A 20401-nucleotide genomic window follows, 5' to 3' on the forward strand; every position below is an offset into this window, starting at 1 on the left:
TCAAGATACAGCCGCGCAATTTTTCGAATGAATATTTTATTTTAAGCTTTGCTCGGCAACCTGTGTAGAAAACCTGAGTCCGGGTCAGAAATATCTTTGAAAATAGATTAAAATAATAAATTATTATTTATTTAATTCAAAATATATTATTTTTTTAATTTATAAAAATTATTTAAATTATAATTAACAATCGATTAAAGCTCACGAAAGACTGCCGCCTGCTGCCGCTTATTGCCGTCTTGAGCCACAAAATACCGCCTAATGCCGGAAAGACAAAGCAAAAGTGGCCCTTTTTCTGATTTAGAAAGTCTGTTACTTCCACTGTCAAAAGCTGACCACACCCAATCGTAATTTTGGAGTACAGGCGGGAGGTGCACGTAACTCACTCTTGCAAAAGAACTATTTGCCGGTGGCGGTGGCGCGTCCCTTTTCTGACCGGTCGGCGATTGCGCCAATCCGCGCGCACTACGCCGCGCGTTCCATCATTCTTCGAGCGCTAGAATCCTTTCTGCTGAGTACCCACCAACCTCTTCAAGACATCACAATCAACATAATTTTTTCAAATCTTTCATTTTTCAAGAAAAAAGAGCAGAGAAAAGGAAGACGGCCATAAATGGCCGCAGAAGGCCAAATGACTGGACAAACCATGGATCGTCTTCAAGGAACGGGTCGGAAAGATCATCATTTTTGTCCGAAAAATCCGCAAGGAATAGTACTAAAAAGGGGTTTAAAAAATAGCGCCATGTTTACTACACCGCCAGCGCGCTTTTTATGGCGCTGATAAGGGTTCAATTGACTGGGAAGTGCCGGAAAAAGGAGATTTTGGAATGCGATTATGAAGAATGTGAGAACATTCTTTCCGGGCTAGATTTTTTTCAGCATTTTTCTTGAGAAATTTGAGATAGAGCTTGTGAAGTGAAATGGAAGAGGAGAGGAAATTTAATGAAGAATCGGTTGAAATTGCCAGAGAAAACAGGGTAAAACTTTTTTTTTTTTAATTTTTTTTTTTTTTTTTTTAATTTTAAATTGCCAGAAAATTAATAACCAACCACAAAATATGAACTGAAAGTCATTTATATTTTCTTGTAAAAAGGGGTTTGTCCTAGGATTATTGCATAATAATGATGTTCCATTTTAGAAAAGACATAATTGTTAGAAAGTCTCAATTTCTCTCGAATAAATCTAAAGACCAAGTTTAACCTCAAATTCTAAAAGGGCATCGTGACCGCCGACGTAACCGCGCTCCAAAACGAGCTTGCAGATTTGAACCAGCAACTTATCGATATTGAAATGCTCAAATCCTCGGCAGTCCAGCGCAATAGATTCGGGTTGCTTCTATTTTTCATTTGCTCGAGCTTTATTTCCACCTCTATCAACCCAGTACGAACAGGAGGCCAAAACGGCGCTAGAACTTTCTGCTGTTCCGACTGATTTCGGTCGCTTTGACAGCATTAATTCCCGGGAACCAATCGTGGGCGACCATTCCGACCCAGAACAAGACAAACAAGACCCGGAAACGGGCGAACCGATGCGACCGACCTTCAATTTCTGGAAATATGAACTCTACCTCGACGACCTCAAAAGCATCGCCGGCCTTGTCCGATTGTCCCATTTTGCCCTGCTTCTGATAATGATGATTGCCGCCGTCGCCGGTGGATCACCCGGAGCTCCGTTTAAGTTTCAGATCTTCCTCTGGCTCGCTGGAACTGCAGCGAATGCGTTTTTCTTGGTGAATGATTTTAGTACCAGCGGCGCGCCGGATCAACTTGGATGTAAGTTTATTCAACGATTTCTCGGGAAAACAGCTCAATTTCCCTCGCTTTATTCTAAAAATTCTCTCAGCCTTCAAATTCACCTTCGTCCGAATGCTCGCTTATTTCCTCCTCTTTCTCATCACCGTCATCACTTCCCTCGCCGCCTGGGGAAACAACGGAGGCATCGGGGCTCTCCAAGCAGCTGGCGCAATCGGTACCCTTGCTGGAATCTCGTTTGGCATCTCTGCATTCTTCGCTTATCAAGCTCACAGCGAGTATATGTCTGCCGAAGCAGAGCGAGAAGCTGAAGGTTTGTCCTCAAATCTCTGTTCCGCAACATTTGTTGAAAACCTGAGACAGGCTCTGAAATATCACCAAGGAAAAATCGCTCAGCGGTTTTTTTTAATGAAGCCGCGAAGCGGCTACGCTAGAATTTGAAAGTTGATTGAAAAAGCAATTTGGCAAAGCCGCTATGCGACTTCGTTTTTAAAAAAGCCGCTGCGCGGCTTTTCCTTGGTGATCTTTCAGAGCCTGACTCAGGTTTTCCACCATTTTCTTTTTCAACCTCTTTTCTAGCCCAGAAAAACTCTGACTCAAAAACGAAGGCAGAAAAGGAAGCAGAGGGTCCTCCAATCGATCGAACTACGAAGCCGAATACGATTTCCGGAAATGACTTTTCTGATCTTCATGGACAACAACACATGGTATGAGTTGGTTTTTCATACAGAAACATATGAAATTGATTTGATTGGATTATCGAAAAGATGGTCATCTTTTCGTTTGAATTGAAATCTCCTTGAAAATATTTTTTCCAAGGAGGGTGATTTCAACACACTTGCTCACCGCTCTCAGATGAATTCGCGCGAACTGGATTACGGTGAGCGCATTGGATACCGCGGTCAAATGCAATACAACGAGCCGTACGAAGGGTCGCACCCACAGATTATGGATAATCCGCAGCCTCTTGCCACGCTCAGCCATCGAAATGACGGTCTTCAACGGGGATTTCAGCAGGATGGTGAGTTTTATGATTATCTTCTATGATTTCAAAGGGAGTTGCGACAGGAACCGCCAAAAAATTTCGACAAATTTTGCACGGGTGGCTACTTGGCCTCTGATTGGCCGATGAGTCGAATCCGAGCATCTGATTGGTTGAAAATTTCCATGCAAAATTTGTCGAAATTTTTTGTCGGTTCCATACCCCTCCCCATTCTAAGTCCTTCTTTTTTGATCTTTCGTTGTAGATATGAGAGGAGATCCTTATGGAATGGACATGGACCCGTACGGGCGGGATTTCAGCACACTACCTCGCGACCAAACTCTCGGGGTTCGAGGAGGCTTCGAAAGCCACGACAACACCGACCTACAGTATCCTCAAGACTTTCAAAACGTAAGAGATTCCCTCAAACCTTCCTAACCCTCTTCAGGACGCAATGATGCTTGCAAAACATCGAGCGGGTTTCGGAGATGATCAATAATCAACAGATAAATCTTCGAAATGAATGATGCCAAATTTCAACTTGCTCAAACTTACTATTTTCAAGCTCAATCACTGTACATATTATATGTAACATATAAAATATTTTCAAATGTTTTATTCTTATTAATAATAAATAAATGGAACGTTCAAAATCATTTCACAGCCATTTTTACTTTAATAATTATGAATTAATAATTAGCGACCAGCCTGTTTTCATGCTGTTTTTTACCGAAGTAATATGCGGGAAAGAATTTTAAATGATGCTCTAATGATTTAAACAGGTAAACCGCATGGGAATGTCATTCCACTGGCATTACTGTCGACCTATATAACAAGTTTTTTCTCCATCCAGTGCAGTCGAAAACCTGAAAGTGAAAAAACATGAATTTGAGCTTCTTTCTTTTTGCTTTGAGCTCTGCAAACTCTCTTGGCCAGTTTTCGGGCTTTGAGCCGCGATCTATCGAGGTAAACTTGAGAGAAAATTCAATGGTAAAATATGATCTGAATTCATATACAATTTAGAGCGAGGAAGATTTTTTCCAAGCGTTGTCTAAACTGGCGGATATGCGAATGGGTAAGTCTAATTACCGCGATTCTCAAAGCTGCCCGACCGAATTTCGCTGGAATTGAAATTCTTCCCGAAATGACTTCAGAATTGAAATTCATTTCAGTCTGAAGTTCAGAAAGTCGAAAAGCTGCCTGCGGCTCTCAGTAAAATATAACGGAAAAGCCGCGCGAAGCGCGGCTTAAATATTTTACTTGAAGCCGCAGGCGGCTTCTCGAATTTCCGTAGTTTTTTCGAAAAGAACCGGAATTCCAGCGAAAATCAGTCGGGCAGATAGGAGAATCGCGATCGAGTATAAAAGCATAAAACATTCAATAGAAAAGAAGCCGCGAAGAATTGTCATCCCGACACTTTTCTAGGACGAAAACCTTTTATTCTCAATTCATTTCTTCTCACTCAATAAACGCACATTTTATACATAAAATATTTGACAATCCGGGGCATTAGACAGAGAAATCCACAGATAAATCCGTTATTTATGGCATTTTACTGACATTCTTCTTGGCATACGAGCGGTATCATCTTTTTCGATCCAGAGCAGTCTAAAATTGAGACAGAAAGGATGAAGATCAGCATTTTTCTGAGCATTTTTGCCAGTGCTTTTGGAAAGTTTCGAGCTTTTGAACCCCACCCAATCAAGGTAAGAAAGAAGCAATTTCAGAAACAGATAGGAAATTTTAAAGAACCAGGAAGATTTTTTCGAAGCCTTGTCTCATTTGGCAGATATCCATATCAGTAAGTAATCTTGTCAATTCTGAGACTAATCGATTCTTAGAGCATAGACCGGACAAAATTGTCATGAAAACTCTCTTCTAGTTGATTCCTGGTTTTGGGGTCGGCAACCTGTGTAGAAAACCTGAGTCAGGGTCTCCGGCTTTTCATGAAAGATCTTTCAGACCCTGACTCAGGCTTTTTACACAGGTGACCAAGCCCAGCCCTGATTTCTCCGTCAATAAACACAAAGAATAATCAGCAATATAGTAGCGTCTTTTTATTTACATGCAGTAGGCAAATTCAAGTTCGTCAAAAAGATTGTCAATTTCGACAACCAGTTTTTGATGCTTCTTGTCGAGTTTTCTGTGGTAGTTAAAGTTGTGCACGCTGGACCAATTTTTCAAGACATTCGTGAATACCAGGGCTTTTTCGCAGTTGTTTGAAGCTTCCATGATTGGGCTAGAAATGGTTAAAAGTCTGTGCTTTTCGAAAAGACTTACAATTCAAGTGCTTCAGTAAGAGCAAAGCCTTTTTTGATTTTCTTGTTGTAATCACGAAGGAGTCGTTTTTTGATGTAATTGACGTTGTCGACGATAAACTCATCATCAGCCCAGAGGGATTCAGCCCAAGAAGAAGTCAGTCTATCCAACTCATCAATTGGGTCTTTCAGAGCGCTAAAAGATGGCTTTTCTTACTGGTCCCTCTTGAGTTTTGATTCAATACCTTGGCTCGCAGCAATATCGAATCTGATGCTGCCCATTGCCCAAATCTTTCGACTCGAACCAGTCTGGAATCTCCGCCCTTGTTACCTCTCCTGATCGCGAAGAAAGCTCCTCATTCATCTGGTCAAAGGCGCCAGCGCAAACTGTCGATCGCATTTCTTCGTTCATGAAGTTCACCACAATATTCGAATTTTGAACCAGCGCGAAAGAATAAAAACGAGCGTTTTCAAAGTTGGACGGTTGTTGGTGAATGCTTGTGTCGAAGGCAAAATCGCAGGTTGCATTGTGGTCGGCGAGGAGGTTTTTGATTGAGGAGGCAAACGAGAGGCCTGCTCCGAAAACACAAATTATTTTCATGCTTTTTTTGTCAAGTTTTTTCTTAACAATAATTTTCCACGTTTTCAGACAGTGGGCTATTTATAGATCGCGAAGATGTAAAATTTAATGATGGCGCTGCTTGAATTTCACGCTTTGAATTGAAGCCATGTTACATGGCCCATCATGAACATTGTTCTTTCCGGCCTTCGATAATTTTTTTCGAGAAATTAATGCACGCGTAGCGTCTTTACCGATCATTTTCTGCGTCATTTGCATATCATTTTTCTGCTTATACAACGATTAAAGGTCTTTTTTGAACGAAATTTAGCCCTAATTAGCTAACTGATTCGCTAATTATCAACTTATGAACATAAGCATTGCTCATTAAAATCTTGATTTATATCTCCGATAAACCCGGTTCATTGTGAATCGGAAAGTGTCAGTGCCAGTAAAGAACTCAGAAGCGCTGAAGTTCAGAAAGACTAAATCACTCTTTTTTATCCTTCATATTTTCCAGTATTCTTCTTTCTTCCATCATTTCGGAGGACTCACGCTTCTTTCCCACGCAGTCGGAGGAGCGCAGCGCACGCAAAAGAGAAATCACTTTCGCAAAATTTAATGAAAAATTCTAAAATTAGAATTCAGTAGCACTAGAATTTCTTCTTTCATGAGAATTTTAAGTACAGGAAAAATATTAAACAAATACCGAGAGAAGAAAAAATAAAGAATTGACAAATAGAAAAATTATAATTTATAATCGATATTTATAAAATATCTCCGCTATTAGCTTGAAGCGTCCCTTGAACTTGTCTTTTCAATCCCTTCTTTCTTGTATACGAGCCATCATAAATCGAAAATCAATATTTTCTGATTAACTACGAGTAGTCAACTCCCTATTCGCCTGTTTCTAAATTTTTCAACACCTCCTTTTTCTCCCTCTTCATCACTTTTTATTCAGAAAAAGTGCAGAAATGAGCGATCCACAGAAATTAAAAGAAGAAGCAGACAAATTAGCATCTTCCTCTGGCGGATTTCTTTCGAAGATCTTTGGGGGCGGAAACAAATTGGAAGAAGCATGCGAACTTTATACTCAAGGTGAATTTTTTACAAAATTGCAAAAAAGAAAACCGGAATTTTATTTTTCAGTATGAGTTCAGCAACTTCTGTAGAAAACCTAAGTGAGGGCCCCCGTTTTGGCCATTTTCAACTGGAAATTCAGCCGATTTGGGCAGATGAATTGGGGCGTATAATAGCTCTACGGATAGCCCAGGTGCTGATGAATTACCATAAGAATTTTTTGGGCAGAAAATTTCTTTTCGAGTTATCACTATATTCTGAAAGCCCGCATCAGAATTAGTGGATTCCCAAATTTCTAGCGCCTAATGACGTCATTATGACGTCATTAATGATGATTTAAGGTTAAAAAAAGGCCCCAAATGATGAAACTTTTTAACCGTTTTTGACATGGATTTTGTTTGAAATTCATTTTTTTCTTTTTAGAATCTTGTTCAGCACGAAATACTGAACAATCACCCAGCAATATTTCATCGAACCGACCGGTTTTATTTTTAACCGGCGAAATTACCGGTCGGTTAACTACGATATCGGACGGTTTAATGTCGGGTGATTATTCAGTTTTTCATGCTGAACAATATTCTGAAAAGAAAAACACGAATTTCAAACAAGAACCCTCTCAAAAACGGTTAAAAAGTTTTGCCTATCTTGATGATAAAATCATCTTTTCTGACGTCATAATGACGTCATCGGGCGCTAGAATTTTGGGAATCCACTTATTCTGATATGGGCTTTCAGAATAAAGTGATAACTCGCAAAAAAAATTTTCGGCCAAAAAATTCTTATGGTAATTCATCTGCTATCCGCTATTCTCTAGTACAGATAAGTTTTTTGCTCAAGGCAAACCTTCCACTAGGAGGCGTCAAAGTTCGAAAATTTCGAAAAAGGGCCATTTTAGGCTATTTTTGACTCGAAATTCAGCCGACTTGGGCTTAGATAAACACGATCTAAAAACAGATACAGATAGGATGAAGCCTAATCTTTGATTTCTAGTACAGAGAATTTATTTGGTCAAGTAATAAAAAAATTTCTTTAAGAACAACCAAATGTACCCATTTATGGCGATTTTTAGTGTTTTTTTGCTCTCTTGCGCCAATATAAGGCTGATATTTCTAGTGCGGTTATAATATTCTTTTCCAGTGCGTTCTAAGCTGTCGATTGACCCCTTATATGTCTTATTTCGATGACATTGAAAAACCGAAAAAACATCTGATTTTTACGCTAAGTACAATTTACATGCATTTTTGAAATCTTTGAAGGCTTATATTTTGAGGAAAGATGTTCGTAAAGGGGTCAAATGATACATCAAAATGATCCTCAGAACACGAGGAATCTGAAAATACCAAATATAGACCCTTATCAAATACTTGAAAAAACAGGGGGGGATCCCTTAAGGGTGTCCCCAACGATTTTTTTAAAACAGGCTATACTTTGAGCTATTTTTTAGAGGACTTCCTGAAGGCTTTTCGGCTAAAAGAAATATATTCATTATTATTTAGACCCTTTTCTATGCCATAAATTTGGCAGAATTTTGAAATTGTAATCTTTTAATCCCCTACCGCTTCTTCAAAGAGTTCTGATTTTTCTATTCTGACCAATCTTTGAGATCGTTTTTCTCGAGTTCTACAAATTCAATTTTTAAATTTCGACCAGATCCTGATTCCTTGAACGCTCCTCTATGCCATAAATTTGACGGATTTTTAAAATTTATCTGTATGCATCAGATACGATGCATTCTTTGAAGTAACGATTTTGCTGAAGTTTGAGCTCGATTCTAGCGCTGTTCCTGAAATTCAATTTTTCTCATTTTTACAGGGATAATAGTTTGATCTTTTTTCAATCTCCCGGTACGCTCAGATTTTGCGTTGATAAGACCCTTAATCCCTTTTCCGGCGCCAAAGTGCAGGTGTTTGCGACTTTTGGCGCACTGTTTGAAAGTGAAAAATTTGTGCTATCGTATTGATATAGGTATCATTGAATAGAGAATTTTTCAAGCTCTCAGAAAATATACAGGTCGATATATAAAATCGAAAGTTTGAAAATGACACTTTTTACAGTGCATTTCTATCGAGCCGTAATGCATTAGCGCTGTCAAAGAAACAGTAATATCTCGAGAATCAGATGAGATATTTCAGATCTGAAAAAAGCTCTAGAATCAGCTTCCTTTAATTAACTCAAAAAAATTTGGTCATCAGACTAAGATTAGTCGAATCCGATCATTGGGGACACCCTTAAAATGCGTTTTCTGGATCCTGACTCAGGTTTTCTACACAGGTTGCTGAGCCAAAATAAAAGATAAACTTGCGGTGATTTTAAAATGCAATTGAAGCCGCGCTCGTCGCGGCTCTTTTTGCTGTTTTACTCGAAGCCGCAAGCGGCTTCTCGATTGATAAACTAACGCCATTTTTCAGCCGGTTCTCGTTTCAAAATCGCGCAAAGCTGGAGTGACGCTGGGGAAATGTACGAGAAAGCAGCAACAATCCAGCTCGAAAAGCTGCAAAACCGCCACGAAGCCGCGCAAAATCTCGTCGAAGCTGGCAACTGTTGGCGAAAAGCAGAGCCCAAGCGCGCTTCTCATTGCCTCTCCCGTGCCATCGAAGTGTACATTGATCTTGGGCGGGTTAATTTGGTGGCGAAGCAGCATGTAACGCTCGGGGAAATTTGGGAAGCAGAAGCAGAAATGGCGGAAACGGCGATTGAACATTACACGAAAGCGGCGCAGATTTTCAGAGGAGAGGAGCAACAAAGTCAGGTACCGTTGGAACCTTTACCTCAAAATCAACAGCCATTTTTCAACCCTTGATGCCTCATTTTAGACCTCTATTCATTCAAATTTAGGCGAATAAATGCGACCTAAAAGCTGCTTCCATGTACGCATCGAACAAACAGTACGAAGAAGCCACGCATATCTTCGAAAAGGTAAAACTTCTTTATCATCGAGCACCCCCTTAAAACTCCCCTCCCAGGTCGCTATGAGTGCATGTGAAACGCCCCTGCTAAAATACTCCGCAAAAGAATATTTCTTCAAAGCCGCCCTTTGCCGATTTTGCCTAAACACCGACGACGCTAGAAATGCCATCGAAAGGTACGCTATCTTTCGTTTTCCCAGCAATCATTTCTTTCAGATACGAGGGTGTTTTCCCAACTTTCATCGATACAAGAGAAGCAGCGCTCTTGAAGGAACTTCTTGAAGCAGCGGAAAAGAACAACATTGATGATTATACCGACGCTGTCAAAAAGTAAGTCGCGAAAAAACGCTCCATAACGAATTCTTCTTTACAGGTACGATTCTGTATCGAGAATTGACACTTGGCTCACCGCGATTCTCCTGGCTATCAAAAAGCGTCTCCAGTCCACGGACGGTAAGGCCCTCCTTTCTTTAATTCAAGTTATGCTAAACCTTTCCAGAAGCTGATATTCTCTGAAAAGAATCCCCACTTTCTCAACTTCAAGAAGAAAAAATCCTTCCGTTCCTCCAACAACCTCGTCATTTTTTTCAAACCTTATTCATACCACTATTCTACCACGCATTCATATTACTACTTTTTCGTTCTAAAAAACCAAAAAAATTCTTCATGTTCTGATCTGTTCAATCATTTTTCTTTCGTTTCAAACCAGATACAGTACGGGACTATACAGGAATGAATAGATACTGTGCCATTTTCCATTTTTATCAGGGAAAAAATGGGTTCCTTATGTACTGAAATCCAGCAAGCTTTTAGTAATTAACTATCTCCTAGGCTCGCAAACCTGTGTTAAAAACCTGAGTCAGCTACGCGGCGTTCTCAGGAGCTCTTTCAAGGCCCTGACTCAGGTTCTTACACAGATTTCCGAGTCCAGTTAAAATGAGAACTTCGTTTTTTTGTTCAAAATTATATCGATGCAATATGACAACTATTCCTTTTTTTCTATCTACCTGTGTGTAGTAATTATAACATCCTATCAAAAACGCGCTAGAATTTTCCTCTTTCAGTCAAATGCCCAGCGGTAGCATTTCCGGCCAATCCTTCCGAACCAGCTATGATTTGGAAACCAACGCGTCGACTGTTTTTACCGAAGTTGACGTGGACGCCCTCACGACAGATGAGATTCTAGAGCAAGTGCAGCTGATGAAAGACGACCTCGCCTTCCTCTCGAAAGAGCTACTCTTCTTGGAAACATTTGCGGAAAAGATTAACCTGGATGGAATACTCCCAACATCAGAAATCGTCGAAAGAACCAGCTCGAGAAAGAAAAAACGTGGTGAACCGAAGAAAGAAAAGCTTAATTTTGCCCAAAAAATTGAGATCACGATAAGATTGCAAAACGACCTCCTCGGGGAAATGCAAAAAGTGGAGAAGGCGCATATCTTGGCGAAAGAGCAAATCGAATGCGAAATGAAACAGCTGGAAGAAAGACTCCTCGACATTCACAAGCACGAGTTCGAATTTGACCGAGCCGTGACCAGTGTAAAAGGATTTTTGGCTTTTCAAAATTGAAAATCTCTAGAATACGAGTCCAGTATTGTTTCTCCGGCAGTAGGTAGCCAGTTTATATTTGAAAAGCCAAGAAAAGATGACAAAGGTAAGCGAAATGGGGACAAGTTCATCCGCTTCGAGCAGGATCGTCTTGAAAAACAAGATCTTCAAATCGGAAAGCTCAAACTTAAACTTCAATCAAACAAAGTTCGAAATCCAAAGAATCAAATCAGTAATCATTTTTTTCAGGAAAACTTGCGACGAGCGAACCACAGTCTCAAATCAAAGGAGGAATCTGGCGAGACAATGACGAAGATCGACTTTGATCAGCTCGAAATTGAAAATACCGAGTACCAGATCTCCCTTGACGAGAAAAATAAAGAAATGATTCAGGTAAAAAAATCTTTCTGAAAAAGAAAGTTTGACACTTTTACTAAGGCGAAAATGAAAGCTGGTCGACTGAACGACTCGCTTCTCAAAAGAAAAACTGATCTGGCAGCGGCTCTCAAGCTTCAAGGTAAATTAACTGACCTTAATCGCTAGAAATTGATCTTCTTTTGCAGTGAAGCTGCAGCAGCGAGTTTTGAGCATCGTTTCCGACCGAGAAAAGGTTGAAAAGGAATCTCAACTCGTCAAGAAAGACATCGAAAAGCAACGAGAAGGACTTCGAGGCATCCGGACTGAGATGAAGTCCTACACCGTGCCGGAAGTCTACGACTATATCAAGCAGTCGCAAGAGACTGATGCGGTAAGACACCCGCGTTTCTTTCTCCCTTCATTCTTTATTATCTTTCTAGCTTGAAAAAGAACTCTACGAGTGGAAAAGAAAAGTCGCCATCGCCGAAGGAGCCAACAAATCCCTCCGTAGCCAGCTTCATGCCGCTCAATCTCCCGTGAAAAAGCGCTAGAATCAACAATCTACCCTAGCTGCTCCATTTTAAACTTACTTTACTGATCTTCTCCCTTCGATATATAGTTTTCTATTTAATAAACTATTTTTTTTAGAAATCGTGAAATGGGCTGTTATCTACCAAAGCCCAAGACAGAAACAGACCTCGAAGACCTAGAAGGATGTGGCCTCCGAGTCTCAGCGGGTGCGATGCAAGGATGGAGAATCACTCAAGAAGATGCGCATAATGCTATTGTAAGTCCCTATTAGGGAACCTATTCTGGGCTCGGGAATCTTATCTTCGCGACTTTCTATTTACACCGGGTATTAAACCCGATCAAATCTTACTGATCGAGTAGTTCTGTTTGTAAAATTTGTTCTAGTTAGAGCTGATGAAGGATATTTCATTGTTTGCGGTTTACGATGGCCACGGTGGTCATGAAGTAGCAGAGTGGACTGGAGAGCATCTCCCAAAGTCGATTGTCGAGAAGTTTAAAGACATCAACACGGATGATGTGGAAGAAATAAAGGAGGCATTGAGCATTATCTTCCATGCGCACGGTGGGTTTTTAGAGACGATGTTTTTCATAAAGCATTTTTCTGACAAATAGACAAGCGAATAACGGACAAAGAAGTGGTCAAAAAGCTCCATGAGATCGCGAAGAAAGATTGCCCAATGCTACGAGACGAGGAGGAGATGCAAGACGAGGTTAATGAGCTGAATTTGGACATGGAATTGTCGCGAGAAGAGCTTATTGCGAAGTATGGAGGGCCAGGAACCCCAGTTGGCTTTGAATTGCCGGAGGATGCGTCTGGAGAGGGATCGGTAAAAAGAAAGAATAGAGGAAATAATGATAATTTTCTTCAGTCGGAGGGTATGAAAAAAGATGCCATAGCACTTGCCCTGGCGATGTGGGAAGAAGCATGCGAGAATGAATCTGATGGATCAGAGGAAGAAGACGAAGAGGCCGAAGATCAAAACGGAGAAACGGGTGGAAACCCTGTGGCAAAGAGTGAAAGCGATCCGAAAATCGAAAATCTCGATGTCAAGGAAGAGGAAAAAGAGGCAGGGGAAGTCAAGGAAGTCTCTGAGGACGGCGACGGACGAGCACAAAAACGACGAGCGGAGGAATCTTCTAGCAGCGTTGAGTTTGACTACGTCCCTCCGGCAAGAAAATCCAGAACGGAATTATCCGCTGAAGAGCGACAAAAACGCCTTGCGTAAGTTTCCAATTTTGAAATATTGAAGTTTTTAATGAAACTTGTAGCGAGGCAAACAACGAAGATGGAGAAGGCGGCGTCGTCTTTGAAGATCATTCCGACGCAAGCTCGACCGACTCTGAAAACTCAGACTACCAGGACATTCCGGAAATAGATCAAAACGCGGCGAACCAAGAAATTTGTGGACAGGACTCTGGCTGCACCGCTGTGGTCACACTCGTCAATGTATTTTTCTACCCCTTTCATTTCCCTATTGAATCCCTCTTTCTTTAGCACAAGACGAAGAAGATCATCACAGCAAATATCGGTGATTCCCGAGGAGTTCTTTCTCGCGGCGGGAAAGCTATTGAGCTTTCTTTCGACCACAAACCAGAGGATGAAGAGGAGCTCTCGCGAATAAAAGCTGCTGGTGGTTTTCTTACCCGTAAGTTCTTGATTCGTTGTACTCCTCGTTGATTTCATTGATTTAGCTGATGGACGAGTCAAAGGCGGGTTAAATCTTTCCCGAGCTTTTGGCGATCACCAATACAAGCAAAATCGAAAACTGCCCCTTTTTCAACAAATGGTCACTGCCAAACCAGGTAAAAAAGAAGCGCTAGAATTTACCTTTGAACCGCTTGATTGGTAGATTTTACGGTGCATGACTGGACCGATGAGGACGAGTTCATGATCATCGCCTGCGACGGCATTTGGAACTCGATGACTTCTCAAGAAGGGGTCGAATTCGTCAGAGATCGAATCCAAAAGGATGTCAAAATGTCGGAAATTATTCAAGAGCTGTTTGACTTGATTCTAGCGCCCGATACTGATGGCCAAGGATTTCAAAAAGAATAATTAACGATCAATGGCTTCTCTTACAAAAAAGAGCCAAAAATAAGACCTGAAAAACTCATCTGAAATCCTCGGAAAAAAGTGATGGAACAGGGTGCGATAACATGACCTGTGTGATAGTAGACTTCAAGAACGAAACGTACAACCCAGCAGCTGGCCAACCAGTCGTCTCAGAAAAAGTGGACTTCCCACAGTCGCAAGTTCCACGCGAATCTTCATGAAAAAAAGATCTTCCAGATAAATTTTTTGTTCATCTGTCACTGCACAACACTTACCGAAGAAAAATGGCACCAAAAATAGGCATCAAAAATTAGATAAAATTGAATATCAAGATATTTTTGCACACACTGCCGCAGTTTTTTTTATTCTCACAAAACATGTTTATTACTAGATAAATAAAATATTTCATTCAACGAAAAAAACTCAGAGATGAAATTCAACTCAGTAAATGCTACCTAAATGGTCAAAGCACTGGTCGAATTCCTCGATGTTGTAAATTCATTAAGTAAAAAAAATATTTGAAATTTTCACAAAGAATTTATTTAATTAATAATTTTTTAATTTTAAAGCGCTTTTTGACTAACAGCCAGTTATGTTCTTTTTTTCTCAGATTGTGGATAATAGGCATGCTTTTCCTAGTCTATATTATTTTTAAATATTTTATTTTCATGTGCTATAAAAATAAGATATTTAAAAATATAATAAACTCGGGAAAATATGCCTATTATCCACTATCAGAGAACGAGAAAAATAATTGGCTGTTAGCCAAAAAGCTTTTTTAAAATAAAGATATTTTTGACGACCCTAAGAGTCGCCCAGGCGTGGACTCCCTATTGATTTGGCCAAGGATTCACCCGTCGAGCGAGTGGCCCCTTTTTTGGGCAGCGCGCCACGCTGAAAAAAATATTTCAGTTGCTCGGCGGGCGCGTACGTGACCAATTGGGGCGGCGGCGTGGCTCGTGCGTGGGCGCCACTTGGCCAATGACCTCGCCGCGCTCCTCGCTCGCCGTGGCTGGCGCACTGCCCTCGATTCAATCGCTCAATTTTTAACTCGCCGAGCACAACTTTGGCGCGCAACTGAGAGAAATCAAACACATGTCTGGCAAAGGTAACAGTTTATTTTCATAATTTTAATTTTACTTATCAATTTCTCTATGAAAAATTCTCGCCAAATAATGCGAAATAACCCAAGTTTATTGAGAAAAATCATTATTTTTTCCGCGATTATTGATTTTTAACCCCCGGGGCGGGATATTTGAATTTTCCCGGCACAATTTTCGATACGTGACCAATCATTGTTCACAACTACAGTATCTTACTGTACAGAATCATGCCCGTTTCTTAATTTTCTAAAGTTAAAGGTATTTGGAAAATCTTATATGAATAAAGAAATTTGAAAATCAAAATGGAAAAAATTGCAATTGAAATTTTTTTATTAAATTTCTAGTAATTCTAGCTCATTTCTTTTTCAATATTGTCTTGTAGAAAATTTACTCTCAATGTTTTTCTAATGATTTTTCTTGATTAAATATCCCTGAACAAGAATTTTCATTCGAAAGGAGCGTTCACGATTCGGTCGGATTTGTTAGGAAATTTTCAGATAATAATCATGTTTCTCTTCAGGAAAAGGCAAAGGCAAGGGAGCCGGAAGTACTGGCGGCAAAGGCGAGGGAAAGTCAAAGAAGAACAAATCGATCTCGAGATCTGCCCGCGCCGGTCTTCAGTTCCCAGTCGGTCGAATCCACAGACACCTCAAATCCAAGGTAAATCTCTTCCACTCCTCCCCACTCTCTCTACATCCGTCTAGGTACCAGCACATGGCCGTGTAGGCGCCACATCCTCCGTCTACTCGGCGGCGATCCTCGAATACCTCACCGCCGAAGTATTGGAACTCGCCGGAAACGCCTCCAAAGATCTCAAGGTGATAATTTTCACAGATTTCGGAAGTCAAATAAAAACAATTTAGGTCAAACGAATCACGCCCAGACACTTACAGCTTGCGATCAGAGGAGATGAAGAATTAGGTGAGAAAAACCTGAAGGAACTTTTCAAATGAAAAGCTGCGTAGCGGCTTTTTTAAATACGAAACCGCGATGATGCAGAGCTTTGCTAAGATTGCAGGACCCTGTTCCTGACTCAGGATTTCTGCACAGATCCCTTCTTTGAGCTTGAATTTCAAAATTGAAATCATCAACCAAACATTGATCGATCAGCCAGTAAAGTAACCTCATCCTTCAGACATGCTGATCAAAGCCACCATCGCTGGAGGTGGTGTGATCCCGCACATCCACAAGTCGCTGCTGGAGAAATCGCGGCCGAACACCGATGGCGTCATGGCACCTCCCCAGCCACCCCAATAGCTACACCCCCATTTTGCTTTTTTCTCACTGCCTGCGCAGTTTCTCGCTGTTTTAACTCGAAAAAAATTATGGAAAAAAAATAAAACTCAGCATCAGATTCTCAGGAATTCAAATATCCTCATTTTACTTGTTTTTTTTTATGCAGGAAAAAATGAAAGTAAACTGTAAAGAAAAGCTAATTCAGGCTCTTCTGAAGAGTCTAGACGAAAAGCCGCGTAGCGGCTTTTTTGAAAAACGAAGCCGCAAGCGGCTTCGCCAGAGTTTGGAAATCGACTGACACTGTTTTGCGGCTTCGTTTAAAAAGAGCCGCTACGCGGCTTTTCATTTAACCCTTCAGAGACTGCTGCAGGTTGGACAGCTCGCGGCAGGAAGACATTTGCCAAGCATTAAAACTTATTTGAATTATAAAATTAGCGCTATTTGCTTTTCATTTTTCGTTATCCGCCCCTTTCTTCTGGTCGGATTCGTAAGAAACCAGAGAATAATGAAGCTCTCGCAGAACCTGTTCCTTGCTGGGAGCGCTAGAGCTCTGATTGATGCGGTTCCACTGACCGGGGATTGTGTGGTAGATGAGGCAACGATGAAGGAAATTGGGGTGAATTTTGATTGTCAAGGAAGTCGAAAGGTAAAGATCGTCTTTGGCATTTTCAAACATAATTTCCAGAAGCGAAGGGATGAGGCCCTCGATCAAAGCGTCTCGATTTCCCTCGGCTCTGATGGATTTGTTTACATCACTGGTTGTATTGCTGAAAGTCCTGAATTAGACGTGATGCACTGTGTTTTGGAAATGCGAACAAACTTCGAGTACACTCCGCATTTGAGCTACCTAAACGTCAACGACGATTACTACTACGTCTTCTACGAGGACTGGAACAAGACGGACAAGCTTTACACATTCAAATTCCAGCACAAAGACGGATTCGAAGACAGCATCCTCGTTTCGCATGTTCCAAAGGACGAGGAAGCGCGAAATGAAGTTGTTTCTTCTTGCATGCTTTTGTCTGAGAACGATTACGCGTGGGGAGGGAGCTCTTTTAGCCAAAGAATGGATGGCGGCGTTCATACGAATCCTGAAATGGGCCCGGTTCCCTTTGTGCCACGGGATACCTTCCTCATCCCTTTCGTCGGCAACGGTGGGCTCATCGAGCCGTACTGGATCGGACAAAGCAAGATGGGAAGTTGGTCGGTTCTCGTCGATCATCGCTCGCCTATTCCGCTCTCAAGCTCGGTTCGGCCTGGGGAGAATGGAATCAAGACCGAATTATGCATCTTCTCGGACTACCAAGACTCCGAATTCGACAAGCGATCCTCTGAGCCCATCCTGCCCCTGGAATACTACGTAACACTCGGTGCCGATGCTCGATCCGTTCAGCGCTCGTTTCAAAAGACGGTCAATAAACCCACTGAGCTTCCGGAGCGATCGATTATTTACAACCCGATCTTTTCATCTTGGGCGATTTACAAGAAAACCATCAACCAGGAGAAGCTGGAAGAGTTTCTTGACGAAATAACGAGCAATGGATACACTGCTTCGAATGTTGAAATTGATGATGGATATGAAATTGCGTATGGAGATCATGATTTTGACCCATCAAAAGTAAGAACGCTTGGCAACTTGTTTGGAAAACCTGAGTCAGGGTTCTGAAAAAGCTCAAATGAAAAGCCGCGCAGCGGCTTCTTTTAAACAAAGCCGCAAAGCGCTTTTCGCCTTTTCAAGTAATTTTAGTTGTTGATTTGGCGAAACCGCTCCGCGGCTTTGTTAAAAAAAAGCCGCTGCGCGGCTTTAACCAAAGATTTTTTTGAACCCTGACTCAGGTTTTGCAAACAAATTGTCGAGCCAAGGGATGAGTAATTGAGCTAAAATTCTAGCAGAAAGTTTAGTTCTCCGATATCTCTGGCTGGATTGAAAAAGTTCATGAAGCAGGATCGAACGTCACTCTTTGGGTGACTCCCTTTATCAACCCCCCTTCTGAGAATTTCGAAACTGTTTCGGAAATGGGATGTTTTGTCAAAGGAGAAAGAGAGAATGGAGAGGAGTTTGAGATTGTTCCTTGGTGGGATGGAGTCGGTAAGCAATTTTTGTTGAATAAGAGAAGATATTTCTTTCAGGCGGCATGGTTGATTTTACTGATGCCATTTGCGCCAACTGGTTCACAAATCATTTGCAAGAAAAACTCGACAAGCACGGATTCGACGGTTTCAAATTCGACGCTGGAGAGACCAACTACATGGCGAGCAATTTTAAAACGCGAGGAAATGTTCTTCGATCTGTCGATTGGACTCGAGCTTATGACAAAACCATTGCGGATAATTTCCCGGGCATTTCTGAAGTGAGATCGGGTTGGGGAAATCAGCATTTGGCGATTTGGATGAGGATGTTTGACAAGGACTCGAAGTGGGGAAGTGATAATGGATTGCAGACTATGGTGCCGCATTTGATTCTATCTTCGCTTATCGGGTACCAGGTTTGGTAATGATTGAAATAGGCAAAGTCTGAGGGGAAAATTTAGTATATTTTGCCAGACATGGTCGGTGGAAACGCTTATGAGGATGGTTTTGAAGGAACTTATGTTCCAGAAGAAGAATTGTATATTAGGTGGATGGAAGTTACTGCATTCATGCCTTCGATTCAGGTTGCTTATTCGAATTTTCTTAATAAAAGGAACCATAAAAATAGTATTCAATTCATCTTTCTGAATTTTTTTTTGATACAATCTAACTTGGTTACATATCGTCATTTCACTTAATTGCTTCACCATTGTCCCTATTTCTTTACCAAAATTTCTGTATAAACATATTTTATGTTCAATTAAGTTCTCACTTTCACCCTGGCAATACGAAAATCCGTCAACCCGTCAACTCTGTAAATACTGGACCGATTTCCATCACGACATCATCGCCCCTCTTTACGAACAAGTTTGGGAAGACTACATCGCTGGATCCGAAATCCTCCCCATTGCTCCGGTCTCTTACCTCGCTGAGAAAACCGAGCTCTCGAAGGAGATTTATGAACTGACTCAAAGCTGGATTATTGGCGAAAAGTATCTTGTAGCTCCGAGTGTAACGAAGGGAGAGAGAATGATGATCGTTTATTTACCAGGAAAGCGGGCTTGACACTTTGACCTGAGCTCGGTAACCTGTGAAGAAAACCAGACTGAGGGTATAGAAGATCTCAATTAGAGATTCTCTAAGGAAAAGCCGCGTATTCTTGCGAAACCGCTTTGCGGCTCATTTTTAAAGAAAGCCGCTAAGCGGCTTTTCCTTAAAGATCTTTCAGACCCTGAGTCAGGTTTTCTACACAGGTTGCCGAGCCTAGACTTCGACAAATTCATTGAGAAAGCCCGGAAAAGGACGAAGCCTGCTCTGGAGAAATTATTTCACAGATGAAATTCGCGTTGGCGGACAATTCTACACCCTGCCTATCGGTTTGGAAGAAGTTCACTTCTGGGAGCGACTCGAATAAAATAATTGCAACTGTGACAAATATTTATTTACAAACAAGGAATTCTTATAAAAATCATTTTCTGTCCCTCTTTCACTACCACCTTTGGCTTTTTCGTGGTAGGACTTGTTCTGTTGGAGTTACAGGGGCTTTCCGCTTGGCGAACAGTATCAGTTTGTTTTCTGTTTCTCCGGATGTGGGGGAGGACAGACGAGGCAAGTTCTTTCCGGGCAGATATTCTGCGATTTTTCTGACTTTCTTTTTGATTTTGATGAAGTGCTTCTGTTTTCAAATTGTCAGATGCAGGGTCAGAATATTTCGTGACAGGGCGACTTCGAATTATCTTTGTTTCAAGGTCTAAATTGCCCAAAAAAGGGAAAAACAGTTTTTTGACCTATTCTTTGGATTATAATTATATTCATCGATGTTCGACGCGTCCATGTTATAGTTGCCAAGACATGAGTAACTCCGGTCAGAACGGATGGCCAGGTCCCGTAAAGGCGAGCTCGATGGGGGCTCCATTGATGAGGGTATCCTGAAAAGGGAAGTGAGTGAAAGAGACTCCATGGGAAGT

General features: G+C 41.3%; 7 protein-coding genes and 1 long non-coding RNA gene across 9 annotated transcripts; 7 read left to right on the forward strand and 1 right to left on the reverse strand.

Annotated features, from left to right (window-relative positions):
- The first annotated feature begins 920 nt into the window (after positions 1-920).
- Positions 921-3309, forward strand: LOC145705014 (uncharacterized). The gene is made up of 8 exons (XM_081782466.1): positions 921-977; positions 1216-1305; positions 1382-1772; positions 1843-2064; positions 2331-2458; positions 2571-2772; positions 2999-3144; positions 3182-3309. Exons 1-8 carry the CDS (start codon positions 921-923, stop codon positions 3230-3232), a joined length of 1287 nt encoding a protein of 428 aa, XP_081638592.1. The 3' UTR covers positions 3233-3309.
- Positions 3310-3599: 290 nt separating this feature from the next.
- LOC145705452 (uncharacterized) lies at positions 3600-4216 on the forward strand. Its single transcript, XR_014134592.1, has 3 exons — positions 3600-3699; positions 3757-3808; positions 4118-4216. It is a non-coding gene; the product is annotated as an uncharacterized LOC145705452 (long non-coding RNA).
- A 559-nt stretch (positions 4217-4775) lies between these two features.
- Positions 4776-5607, reverse strand: LOC145704149 (uncharacterized). Its single transcript, XM_081781588.1, has 3 exons — positions 5237-5607; positions 5014-5187; positions 4776-4972 (listed from the first exon to the last, which is right to left on the reverse strand). The coding sequence occupies exons 1-3, from the start codon at positions 5590-5592 to the stop codon at positions 4795-4797; spliced, it is 708 nt and encodes a 235-aa protein (XP_081637714.1). The 5' UTR covers positions 5593-5607; the 3' UTR covers positions 4776-4794.
- A 907-nt stretch (positions 5608-6514) lies between these two features.
- Positions 6515-10576, forward strand: LOC145700966 (alpha-soluble NSF attachment protein-like). Its single transcript, XM_081778189.1, has 7 exons — positions 6515-6648; positions 9039-9379; positions 9466-9546; positions 9594-9712; positions 9753-9866; positions 9910-9989; positions 10036-10576. Exons 1-7 carry the CDS (start codon positions 6525-6527, stop codon positions 10050-10052), a joined length of 876 nt encoding a protein of 291 aa, XP_081634315.1. The 5' UTR covers positions 6515-6524; the 3' UTR covers positions 10053-10576.
- A 501-nt stretch (positions 10577-11077) lies between these two features.
- LOC145700967 (cilia- and flagella-associated protein 263-like) lies at positions 11078-12087 on the forward strand. Its single transcript, XM_081778191.1, has 5 exons — positions 11078-11190; positions 11334-11477; positions 11523-11601; positions 11648-11832; positions 11882-12087. The coding sequence occupies exons 1-5, from the start codon at positions 11182-11184 to the stop codon at positions 11990-11992; spliced, it is 528 nt and encodes a 175-aa protein (XP_081634317.1). The 5' UTR covers positions 11078-11181; the 3' UTR covers positions 11993-12087.
- A 6-nt stretch (positions 12088-12093) lies between these two features.
- Positions 12094-14441, forward strand: LOC145700968 (protein phosphatase ppm-1.G-like). The gene is made up of 9 exons (XM_081778192.1): positions 12094-12228; positions 12357-12534; positions 12585-12799; positions 12842-13194; positions 13242-13419; positions 13468-13618; positions 13665-13775; positions 13823-14005; positions 14107-14441. The coding sequence occupies exons 1-9, from the start codon at positions 12100-12102 to the stop codon at positions 14244-14246; spliced, it is 1638 nt and encodes a 545-aa protein (XP_081634318.1). The 5' UTR covers positions 12094-12099; the 3' UTR covers positions 14247-14441.
- Positions 14442-14992: 551 nt separating this feature from the next.
- Positions 14993-16482, forward strand: LOC145702420 (histone H2A.V-like). Of its 2 annotated transcripts, none has more exons than XM_081779644.1 (5): positions 14993-15133; positions 15649-15788; positions 15833-15946; positions 15992-16049; positions 16264-16482. In XM_081779644.1, exons 1-5 carry the CDS (start codon positions 15121-15123, stop codon positions 16383-16385), a joined length of 447 nt encoding a protein of 148 aa, XP_081635770.1. In that variant the 5' UTR covers positions 14993-15120; the 3' UTR covers positions 16386-16482. The 2 variants fall into 2 exon arrangements, with proteins under 2 accessions (XP_081635770.1, XP_081635771.1); XM_081779645.1 differs by having other exon boundaries at positions 15106-15133; positions 15655-15788.
- Positions 16483-16869: 387 nt separating this feature from the next.
- Positions 16870-19499, forward strand: LOC145701373 (alpha-galactosidase MYORG-like). The gene is made up of 6 exons (XM_081778594.1): positions 16870-17010; positions 17050-17982; positions 18267-18453; positions 18495-18850; positions 18896-19018; positions 19200-19499. The coding sequence occupies exons 1-6, from the start codon at positions 16870-16872 to the stop codon at positions 19497-19499; spliced, it is 2040 nt and encodes a 679-aa protein (XP_081634720.1).
- Positions 19500-20401: the final 902 nt, after the last annotated feature.

The sequence above is a fragment of the Oikopleura dioica genome, chromosome PAR (assembly GCF_907165135.1).
Source record: "Oikopleura dioica chromosome PAR, OKI2018_I68_1.0, whole genome shotgun sequence".
Taxonomy (NCBI): domain Eukaryota; kingdom Metazoa; phylum Chordata; class Appendicularia; order Copelata; family Oikopleuridae; genus Oikopleura; species Oikopleura dioica.